Source organism: Lolium rigidum, chromosome 7 (assembly GCF_022539505.1).
Source record: "Lolium rigidum isolate FL_2022 chromosome 7, APGP_CSIRO_Lrig_0.1, whole genome shotgun sequence".
NCBI lineage: Eukaryota > Viridiplantae > Streptophyta > Magnoliopsida > Poales > Poaceae > Lolium > Lolium rigidum.
Window position 1 is genome coordinate 243,814,956 of NC_061514.1, and position 11,723 is coordinate 243,826,678.

Consider the following 11,723-nt stretch of genomic DNA (forward strand, 5'->3'; position numbering starts at 1 on the left):
GAGTGAACGTCTACCGCAGCAACAAGAGCCTCATCTTGTAGGCTTTGGAATCTCTTCAAGGGTGAGACTCGATACCCCCTCGTTGCTACCGTCTTCTAGATTGCATCTTGGCTTGGATTGCGTGTTCGCGGTAGGAAATTTTTTGTTTTCTATGCAACGTTATCCTACAAGACGTACATGACGTGACCTCCCCTAACCCTACCTCCTCTCCCGCCCCCTCCCGGGCGACGGCAGAGGATCTCCTCCCTCCCGCGCAGCCGCCCCTCAAGCCGCCGGCCCCGACGGCGGTGGCGGCGCCCCTTCCGTCGAAGACAAGGGGGAGGAGGGGGTTTCCGCGGCGGCGCTCCATGGGAGATGATGTGGCGCCGGTGGAGGAAGCCGGGCGGCACGGCTGCTTGGCCGGGGCCTGATGCCCTTCGTCTGTAGCCATGGTGGAGTGGGTGGAGCGGTGGCGGCCTCCGCCCCCGGTTCGGCGGTGGTACGCATGATCCGCGCCGCTGTCTTCTTCCCTAGTGATCTGGCACGAGGGACTGGCGGCGTGGGGGTTGCTGGTCTGTTTTTGGTGGCGGTCCTCGGATTTCTCGCAAGCGAAGATGAAGATCTACCGGAGGTCAATTTGCCTTGATCAGGCTGGAGAGATGAGTTCCGGAAAGCTCCACCGGCGAATGGAACAACATATTTTGCCTGAAGTTTACTGGATCGGGTGGTATTCGGTCGTGCGCACCCATGTTTTTATGCCGACCGTTTGGTTCCGGAGGGAGCGGCGCGAAGCTCTATTCTGTGTTGACATCAGGTGACTTTTTGGTCCATGGTGAAGTCAGAAAAAGGAATATCATGAAGGCCGGATTGGTGGACTGGCTAAAGGATGTTCGAGTCTCCGTGACGCCGAGGGATTTGCTTAGCGTTCCAGGCTCCGCAGCAGTGGTATGCAAGTGGGGGCGGCAGCACATGTGAAATTCAGAGTCTTACCTCTTAGGGTGAAAACCCAAGATCTGGCCTTAACTGGTTGTACCTGACAATGATCTTGTTGAAATCATTGTTTTGAGAGTGGGGACTATCTTCAGGGTGAAAACCTCAGACCTTTGGTCGGACGATGATGACGCTGGTGCAGTGTTTCCTTTTTGGAGACGTCGCTTTTGGAGAGTCTGTATTTCAGGTGTTGTCATGTTGGTGGTTGTGTTGTTGTTGCTAGATGTGGAATGCTGTAGCATGATTTTTTCTTAGTTTTCTTTACTCATTTTTAATTGTGAGCATCCGTTCTACCACCTAGAGTGGAGCGTCGTTACAGAGACTGAATGTAATTATTATCTTTTGATTGATGATCCTAGTACTGACGGCACGAAAACCCCTGCCATGCCGCTGCCCCTCCAGCGAATGAGAATGCCGGCCTGCTGAGTATAAAATTGGCCTGATTTTTTTTTTCAGCATCGCCGGAATATTAGAAATCTATACAGTTCCTCACCTTAGACCTAGTTCATAGGTTATCATTTTGGCCCACATCTCCTCAAGCCCATCTATAGCACACGTAAACTTCAACCTGCCTAAAATAAAAACAAACTTCAAAGCCACCCACGGCCCACCACAGTCCACAGTTCACAGCCGAACCCGGAAACCTCCCCGCCGGCCTCTCATCCTCAACGGCGCATATCCCTATCTCCGTCGGCGCAAGCTTCCTGGCCGCGCTCCTACCCGCCGGTCTCCTCTTCCTCGAGTAGGGTCCGCCGCCCGCCTCCACCCGCGCCGGCCCCTTTCCCTTGACCAGGAAGCTTCCACCGACTAGGGACTCCTCTTACAAGTTCATCTCCATTCTAAAACCTGCGAATCCCCATCGCCATGTCGCACGGAGCGTCCTATTCCGGCGTCCCGGCACCTCCCAGGACGTCCGGTCCCCACGCTCTCCTCCTCCCGGCGGCTCCCCCGTCCGCCTCAAAGTGCACGATTAATCGACGAAATCCTCGGACGGCCTCCTCTGTTTTCGGTAAGAAGCCCTGCGTTGCTTCATTTCTCGGCTGGATTGTTCTACTACCAATTTCTGTTTGTTTTCTTTGCTCGTAGCTGATTCTTCTTTGCTGTTTTGCTATAGGTAAAGCCATACCGCGGAAGCGGTGCGTCGTTGTGGCTGGCGGACTTACTTGGGTTGATGGGGTTGAAGAGCTCATGGAGTTACGACAGTACGATTCTCGTCACTATAAGTTGTGTTTAAGCTTCAGTTGTATTTTCATTTATCGTTTCATCGGGATTTAGTAATAGCGGTAGTCATTGGTGTAGAACTGGATTCTGAATTTCGTCTGGCACCCACAGTTACTATAAGTTGTGCTTAAGCTTCTGTTGCTTCTTCTTGCTATGTAAATGGGATTTAGTAATAGCCTAGTCATTGGTGTAGAGCTGGATTCTGAATTTCCTCTGGCCTTTACTTTCACACTAGGTTTACTCATATCTGTGTGACATCTTGAGATCTTATCTCAAGTAGTTGAACCAGAGTGCGAAGTCAGTACACAGCCATCTGTTTATTATTTCATGATTTTGCTCACACTCTTCACATATGAAGGTCAGAAGAGGAAGCCCCAGTGAAGGTAAAGAAGAGGCCGCCTTTGAGGCGTGGAAAGGTCTATCCGCAACTTACTGTACCAGAACACATTCCAAGGCCATCTTACGTGGGTGCAAACATACAGCAAGAGTTACATCCCGTGCGCCAAATACACAATGCCGAAGGTATCACTGGGATGAGAGCTGCTTGCAAACTTGCCGCCCGTGTACTGAACTTCGCGGGAACATTGGTCAAGGTAAAACATTATTCTTTTATGGATTACAAGAATCCTTTTTCTTTCTCTTTATATCAATTATCTTAAGACTTAGTGTGAGTTGTTTCAATGTCATCTCAGCCATCAGTTACTACGAATGAAATCGACAAGGCGGTGCATCATATGATAGTTGAGGCGGGTGCTTATCCTTCTCCTCTTGGCTATGGTGGATTTCCTAAAAGTATCTGCACATCAGTAAATGAGTGTGTCTGCCACGGGCTACCCGATTCAACACAGCTACAGGTTCTGTTAGAATGAAACTTGCCTCTTCCTATCTCTATTTTGGTATCATGCCTATTTACTGTTGGTTGAAAAAATGGTCTTTCTGCTGCAGAATGGAGATATCATAAATATTGATGTAAATTTGTTCCTGAATGTAAGTTCTATCTCTTATAATTGTGCTTATGCTTAGTTGATATATCTGGCACAAAGTCTGATTTTAATGACATGTTCCCTTTTGTAATAAGATTCATACCATCCTCTCCAGGGATACCATGGTGGAACTTCCAGAACATTTGTATGCGGAGAAGCGGATAAATCTATCAAACATTTCCTGAAGGTAAGCTGATGTTGATGTGTGAGTTAGTTCATCAAGTGTACATAGCTGCTTAGTAATGATTTGTGCTTAATGTCAGTGTTGCAATAGCTATGTGCCGTGGTATGTTTTAGCTTAATGTAATGTTTTGAAATCTCTACTATATAATCTCTTAAATTTGAAGCAATTTTTTTTGAAAGGGCTAATGCTTGTGTTAAGCAAACAGTTTGTCCCTACATGAGAAAACAAACACCTTGATCTTTCTCCGACTCAGGCAGCTGAAGAATGCTTGGAGAAGGGTATCTCTGTCTGCAGGGATGGTGTAAACTACAGAAAAATTGGCAAGAAAATTAGGTACTTTTTCTCCACCATGATACCATGGTCCTTACCTGTTAGTTGATTCTTTCTGAAAATTAAGAAAACTGAATTATGTGGCTATGTTTGCTGGTTGAATTATGATGAGGATCATTAGGGCCTTGTTCTTGCCTATTAATGTAGGAAAACCTTAATGAGTAGTATTAATTTTTCTTGTAGAAAATAAACCTACATTTTCAGAACAAGAGCAATTTTCGGTTTTTGCAAATTTGTCATCTGGACAGTCAAGGTAAAATGATATTTCAGAATTCTTAAGTTGGTTACATACTTACATTTCAATGAACATATTTGAGTTAAGATGACCACTCTAACAAAGGGCCCCTTTACACTCATCAAAAGAGAAAAAGGCTCCAGCTCAACTCTTGGAGTAGTCTTACCCATAGAAAAAAAATCCAGCAAAGAGGTTACATAAGCTGCTCTCTGAACTGTTTATGACCCTAATTTTCTTGTTTTAACACATTATGGCAGGGTGGAGGTCACCATTCAATCCTGACCGGTCAACATCTCCTGTAGTTTCTTTGTCCTATTCCATTTTAGTCATGGTTCAAGACATGTTCTGTACGTGGAAACTTTCCTAGGTTCCACTTATGCAGTTTTACAGAACCTGCAGATATAATGTATATGCGTTAGTTGGTGGGTTGTGCCTGTTCATTATCTGGATCCTAGACACCGTTTGGAGCACAGGGATACTCTTAACGGTCGAATCATTCAGTTTTGTTATTGATGTTCCCTTGCACTTCAGTTTTTCCGAAGAACATTTGTGTTGCCACATGCCTTTAACATTTTCTTCAAATTATTTCAGTAACCTTGCTTATTTCTATGGCTATCATGTGGTGGAGCGCTTTGTTGGACATGGAATTGGAACCATGTTGCACTCAGAGCCACTTATCCTCCATCATGGTGAGTACTTGCTTGATTTTTACTTACCTTATTGATATTCATCCTATTGGGTAACAGCTTGTGTCGTTTAGCATTTTTTAACTTATGGCATTACTGGGTCTGGTCTTGATGTAGTTGTTACGAAGGATATATGCAGATAGAATTTAATACCATATACATCTTGAGATGAACTGTTTAAACTTCTAATTGTACACCTGAATTATGCTGTACTAATTCATGATAATCAAAGCATACAATAGACTAATGAAATTTATTTTGTAGCCAATGATAACCCTGGGCGAATGGTTGAAGGTGAAACATTCACAATTGGTATGTACAATGGGTTCTCCCTTGCTGATATACATTCCGAGTTCGACTTTCGAACAATTTGTTTTGAGAGTTTGCAAACAATTTCTAATTTTCTTTAGATACTACTAGGAAATATGCCTGTGCATTGCAACGGATTGAATCAATTCGTTTTTGTTTATCAGCACTCCGAGTTCCTTCCTCTCGCATCTTCCTCATATCGGGAAAATATCTAGTGATACCACATCTTAAATGATACCATGATACCACTCTTCAAAATTTGAATTGTAAGTGTCAAAAAATTCGGAAACAAATTTGTGGCTGTTCATAAGATGTGTGTTTACACTCTACAGAATTTTCAGACCTAAATTCAAAATACACAAACAGAAACAAAAAAGATAAATACTATGTGAATAGTGCCATTTTGTGCTTTTGTCTTTATGTGATACTATTCATGTTGGATTTCTCTTTTTTTCTTCTCTAAGGGTGTTTCGAATTTGGTCATACAAGTTACAGGACATGCAAACACACATCTTGTGAACATGCAAAATTTTGTTTCCAAATTTTTTGACACTTAACAATTCAAATTTTAAAGAGTGGTATCATGGTATCAAATAAGGTGTGGTACCACTAGATATGTTCTCTCCTCATATCCTATAGCCCCCAAAATATTACATTACCACACACTCTTTGTATCAAATCATTCAAGGTTGCATTAAACATCAAAATATATACCAATAATGTGTGTACGTTCTGTTTGTCAAAGTACCTAGACATGTACCATATATAAGGAAAATATCCTTAGCTAGTATATATAAATTATATTGTCGTATAAAAACCCAGCATATCATAAACAAAATGTGTGACCATCTGAAAGGTCTAAGCACACATTCAATCAGCGAGTTCAGTAAATTATCGGCATGGAAGAAGAAAATTTTGCAATCCTAACATGAATAATTGCAGCGAAGAAGAAATCAATGCCGGCAAGCACAGGCATTGGCTTCCTTCGTTGTATCCTCTCAAAGGCCTGCAAGCACTGCTGACACACAAACTAATAAGAAAATACTAGGAGTTGCTCTGTTACCAGCTCAGGCACATGAACGTACTTGATCGCGACAAGCACATGGCTTCACAGAGTTAAGTGATAGCACGCGAGTAGCATCTGCCTGGGTTAGCGGCGGCGCCGCTGCGGGAGAGCCACACCCGCGCCCCCGCCTCGTGCTCCCGCCACCATCTGACTCAGGCCAGCACCAATCCTAGCATGATCGATCGGGTTTGGGGAATGGATCAGGCCAGTAGTCCAGCGCGTCCACGGTTTCGAAGCATCCTCCGATCGCTGGAAATTGCATCAACTTCGCAAGGATTAGAGATTTACTTCGCAATCGTGCTAGCGGCACAAGTTAACGGATTATTAGCCAGTAAAGCATGGCAGAGTGCGCGCCTTGACTGTAGAATTTGTCCTCGTCACTGGAATCACCATGCTCTCTCGGTTGTCGTAGTTGGCGGTCGCCGGTCGGCACCACCAAATCGGCATGGTTTGCTGACTCTGCGACGGCATCCGCCTACGGATCTTGCTTGGCGGCCATAGCTTGATCGACTCGCCCGCTCCTTGCCTCGCCGAGCAGCGACAATTGAAGATTTTCGCCGCGGGGTAAATTAGAACCCCCAGCTTTTGATCTGCAGCGATACCGTGTTGATCTTAAGTAGGCATAGGCTAGAACTAATTGTTGAGTCGGGGCGGAATCGGGTTCCGTTGGGCCTTGGACCTGAAGGGGAGCAGATAAGCTGTGATCAACGATCCGACGGATCAAGAGAAACTCTGTTTGGTAGTGATCGGACGACTCGTTTTTTAACTTAAGCGGTGGCAACACCTGTAATTACTATTGACATGTAGGGGAAGTTCTAAGTTGGACGAAAATCTCGCAAGAAACCTTATTTTCTTTATTATTAGGTATAGATGTACTGGAACTCTCAAAGATTTACTATGATTGAAATGCTTCTTTTTTCAGAGGATAAAATGTTGTTTTAAGAAAGAAACTCTGTGAGTGCTTTGTTTTGGTAATTAGGTATTATATAATATGTGATCCTAGACACTATTGGTATTTGGATCTTTAGTGGAAACAAATGTCTCTTAAAATTTCAGACCAAGTTGACATATCTTGATGGAATCTCTGCAGAGCCTATACTTATAATGGAGAAAGCAGAGTGTGTGACATGGGAAAATGGATGGACTACTGTCACGGAAGATGGCAGCTGGGCGGCACAGTTTGAGCATACTGTGCTTGTCACTAGAACGGGTGCAGAAATATTGACAAAGCTTTGAGTTTATTCCCTGCTGATTGTAGTAAGAAGTTGTTGAGCCATCTACTTTCAGAATGGGCTGATTCACAAAGTAGCCCCAGCTTCCAGCCTAGCATCCGAATCTCGACGACAATGGCTTGCGTATGTTTCTTCTTTTCATACTGTGTTTCTCCACCATGATTTCTAAATCAAGTTACAAGCACATTCTTTTCCTGTCCACTAGCACGGTTATTGATTTCGCAGCTCTGAAATCAATTGCAGGTCCGCATGTGGAAGCTTCCTCCCTATGTAGCAACCTGGCAGGGTATAGATGTGGGGACATGCTACTGCGTTTGCTTGTAATCACCTGCTGTTGGGAGATGTCCTGTCTAGACACTTCATCGTGGGTGTAGTTTATACTTTATAGAAGAGCTGATGTAGTAAATGTGGTAGTTCAGTTTGTTGGGAGTAGATTGCTGGTTTGAAGTGGAATGCCTATGATTGTCATCGGTTTTTAAAAAACAACCACTTTTAGTTTTCTCTGGTTTGGTTTGTAGCACTAAATCAGATATCAAATCCAATTGGCCCGTTTTAACACTTCATCATAGCTGAACTAGTGATGATTTATGACCCAGCAATTTCAACACTACAGGCTAGTAGTGTAATTTCCTTTGATGAAAACCTTGTTATTTATGGTTGGAAGCATAACACGGAGGCATTGGAGTTTGAAAGCACTATGCCACGAGAGCGTCATGCTAGTTCCAACTTCCATGGGACCCTCAGCGTTACGAGTAACCAACCTGAGATCTCGTATTGATTCGTTACGTCATGCTACTTCCTGCTGGTACTAGTTCTATAAATATCACCAGATCTGTCCGGCACCAGTAGAGTGTAGACTGAGGTTTACTGATTGTAGCATCCTGCATCCACATTGTCTGGTCTGTTTAAGGATCTCTACCGCAGGCAGCTGCTAAACTGGAAAACCAGGAAAAAAAGGTTAAGGAACCTGAGCACCTTTTGGCTCGCATGTGAGCCGTAGTTTTTAGTCTGTTTGGATGCCGTGTTGTCTCCATGTTGTTGCACATCACGGGTTTTAAAACATCTTTGGGAGCATAGGTTTTAAAGCACGCTCGGGAGGAACGTCCAGTTTAGCCGGTTTTCTAGGGATAGGCTCGGGGGCGACGAAAATCGATAACACCGTTCACGCGGGCGCTTGGCCGCGGCATGGCGGGAGAGGTGAAATCTGAGCGGCGTTGCGTGGCAAAGGTAGGGGTAACCCCCCTCTTCGGTTACCCTCTCCATTAGCCTCTCTTTAAATTTCCATTTCCCAATTTTTTACGCCGGCGGCGGCTGCGGTGACCCAGATCTAGACTCGCGCATCTGACCCTGGCTGTGCTCTGGACGAGGAGCTCCTCCCTTCGTTTTCCGGCGCCGTACCAAGGTCGTCGTGTCCAGCCGCGGTTGAGCCTGCGCACATCTTCTCCGACTTCTGGCCGCCTCCATCGTCTGCCATGACAAAGGTAAGGGGAAACTCCTCTGCTCTACTCTAGTGTTAGATTCATGTTGGTAGAACTTGTTGGGTTTGATAAGTCCATTCGTAATGCTTAGATCTTGTTTGAGTAGACCGACCAACTCTAACTTGTGCATCACGCCGCAACACTCATCATTTGCACTCAAACCTGGACCCTGATGGTGCACAAGAGAGCACATGCCATATACGGTCCTGTGTTACCACGAGATCAGGAGTGGATGCCCAACCTAAAATACATCTACAATTGCAACGATGTAGAGGCTAGCCAGATGCTTCGGATGATAAGAACCACTTTCTATGCACTTATGAAAACGTTTAGGGATAGAGGATAGCTGGTTGATAGCATCAACACCTCTATCGAAGAACAAGTTACAATGTTTCTTCACATCGTGGGTCATAACCAGAGGTTCAGAGTCATCCATAGTAGGTGTTGTACGCAGTTGGGGAGCTCAGAGGTGAAATAATCAAGCCAATATCAAACAACACACCACCCAAGATCAAGAAGAGCTACAGGTGGTTCCCGTATTTCAGGGTGAGTATAAAATCATGTTCGTTCTACTTATGAGATGTGTGGTATTGTCAGAAACATGACTGTGTATTGTTTGACAGGATTGCATTGGGGCTATTGATGGTACTCATGTGACTGCAAAGGTACCGAGATCAATGTCTGCAACATTCCGCGAGAGGAAGCACTACACCAGCCAGAACATGCTAGCAGCTGTAGATTTCGATATGAGGTTCACATACATGCTTGTTGGTTGGGAGGGTTCAACTCATGATGCAAACATCATGTCCGACAGCTTGTCAATGCATGATGGGTTGCAAATTTCTGAGGGTAAGTTCTACCTTTGGAGATGCTGGATATGCATGCAGACCTGGTATTCTACCTCCATTCAGAAAAATAAGGTACCACCTCAACGAGTTTACTGCAAGGAACCGACATCATAATGCAAAAGACTTTGTTCAATCTGAGACACTCAAGCCTGAGAGTCACCATTAAGAGGGCATTTGCTGCATTGAAGAACATGTTCAAGGTCCTTGACCAGAAACTGTTCCACACTTTTGACACTCAAGTGAAGCTGGCCTGTCGTTGCCTATTCGATGGTACCTCGGAGGAGGGATCCTCACGAGGGGGAGAAGAAGTAGGGGCCATAGGGCGGAGTGCACACGGGACGGTGGTACGCGATTTACCCAGCTTCGGAACACCTGCACGATGACAGGGCCTACTCGCTGCTTGTCTGGAATTATCTGGGCGCTTTCGCGTTGTTACAATGAGTTGTGGTTGTGCCTCTAGGGCTCCCGGGATCCGGCTTATATAGGCGCACGGATCTAGGGTTTACATGGAGAGTCCTAGCCGGAATACAAGTTGCCTAACTACGGTACAATATCTTGCCGTGTACGTCAAGGATCCGCCTTCCCTCAGGACCGTGCTGGATCCGGATACTTCATGGGCCTTCACGGATCCGGCCTTCTTCGTAGGTCGGTTGGGATCCGACTTCCTGCTCCCGGGCTGGACTTCATCCTTCAAGATCTACAGCAACTGGGCCGCCCGATGGGCCACATGCCACATCACCGTCTGTGGGCCACCCGGGCTTGCCGGATCTAGGCCATGCCGTTGATATACCCATAAAGTATACCCACAACAGTAGCCCCCGAAGTTCTCCGAGATTCATCATTCCTCCGACTTCAATTAGCTCAGTTCCGAAGAGAATCTTGAAGAGCTTCAAAACTTCACTCGTTTCCGATGTAACCTTCTCGGAAATCTTCTTTTCTTCAATAACGGCAATGCAGTAGATGTTGCACTTTTCCCTCGCACAACTTCCCTTTTTCCCGCGCTAAATTTTCGGAGATGCGAATCTATAGCCGGAAATTTCGGGAGCGCGCAGTCGAGTTACCTCCACGTCGTTTCACCGCTTTTAACCTAGGACACGTGTCACGCATCCAACGGTGTGACCATTCAGTTTCCGCCGTCGGATCCGAAGCACGAATCTCTGCGTGAGGTCTATAAATACCCCCCACACGCGGTAACCTTTTCATTCTTTCACCTCCTCACCCACTTCATATTCCTCCTCGTGCCGCGCCGCCAGTCCAATCTCAACTCCGGTGAACTCGCTCCGCAGAAAGCTTCGCGCGCCGCCACTCCGAGCCTTCCCTCGCGCCAAGATCAACGCGGTTGATCAGGAAATCTCTCCCGCCGCAGATTCATGGTCAAAAAACGAAGTTTGCTCCAAGTCCGGCGACTTCTACCTCACCGGAACTTCATCGGACCACCACGCCATTAACGGTACGTGCGCCGTCCTTGTAGGAGAAAGACTTAGTGTAGATCCGGTTACTCAAAACAACTTTGCATGGGTGCAGCCGGAAGCATGTTACATAGTTCACCAAACTGTACTGGTAGTTCTCCGAGTATTCCGGAACCCAGTACACTAGAACCAATCTGCCCAGATCCCATTGCTTTCTTGCCACCATTTGTTTCCGACATCAGACTAGCTCAACCGTTCTCCGCCTCTTCCAGCACTGCTCTAGGCCGGATTCCTACCACCCAAGAATTCCGAGAAGAACTCGAAGGACAGGCTAGGATGGCAGCCAAAGTTCAGGAGGTGGAAAACAAGAAGGCCTCCAAAGCCCGGATCCGTGAAGGCGAGAGGGGTCAGTGGTGGCCTTGTGAAACCACTGATGCGGAGCTTAGGGAGCTCCAGAACGAGGGTATGATCTCCTCTCACTGGAGTTTCATGCGCGACTCCGACGTTGAAAGATCGAGATGTCGCCTAGAGGGGGGGTGAATAGGCAATTACAAACTCTTGCGGATTTGTCTTGTAAGAATGCGGAATTAAACTAATGTTTAGTTTACAAGGACAAACCCTAAATATGCTAAGCTCAACTAAGTGTGACAATGGCAACTAGAGCTAAGCAAGATAGGCACAAGATATATGTAGCACAAGTGATAGCAAGATATATGTACTTCAAGCACGATGGCTATCACAAGGAAAGAGAGCTCGGGTATAGAAATAACCGA

General features: G+C 45.9%; 1 protein-coding gene across 1 annotated transcript; it reads left to right on the forward strand.

Moving 5' to 3' along the window:
• Window positions 1-1,598: 1,598 nt before the first annotated feature.
• LOC124678139 (methionine aminopeptidase 1B, chloroplastic-like) lies at window positions 1,599-7,778 on the forward strand. The gene is made up of 11 exons (XM_047214063.1): window positions 1,599-1,978; window positions 2,084-2,171; window positions 2,549-2,783; window positions 2,883-3,044; window positions 3,136-3,177; window positions 3,289-3,360; window positions 3,611-3,690; window positions 4,514-4,611; window positions 4,873-4,920; window positions 7,074-7,338; window positions 7,459-7,778. Exons 1-10 carry the CDS (start codon window positions 1,834-1,836, stop codon window positions 7,217-7,219), a joined length of 1,116 nt encoding a protein of 371 aa, XP_047070019.1. The 5' UTR covers window positions 1,599-1,833; the 3' UTR covers window positions 7,220-7,338; window positions 7,459-7,778.
• The last annotated feature ends 3,945 nt before the right edge of the window (window positions 7,779-11,723 follow it).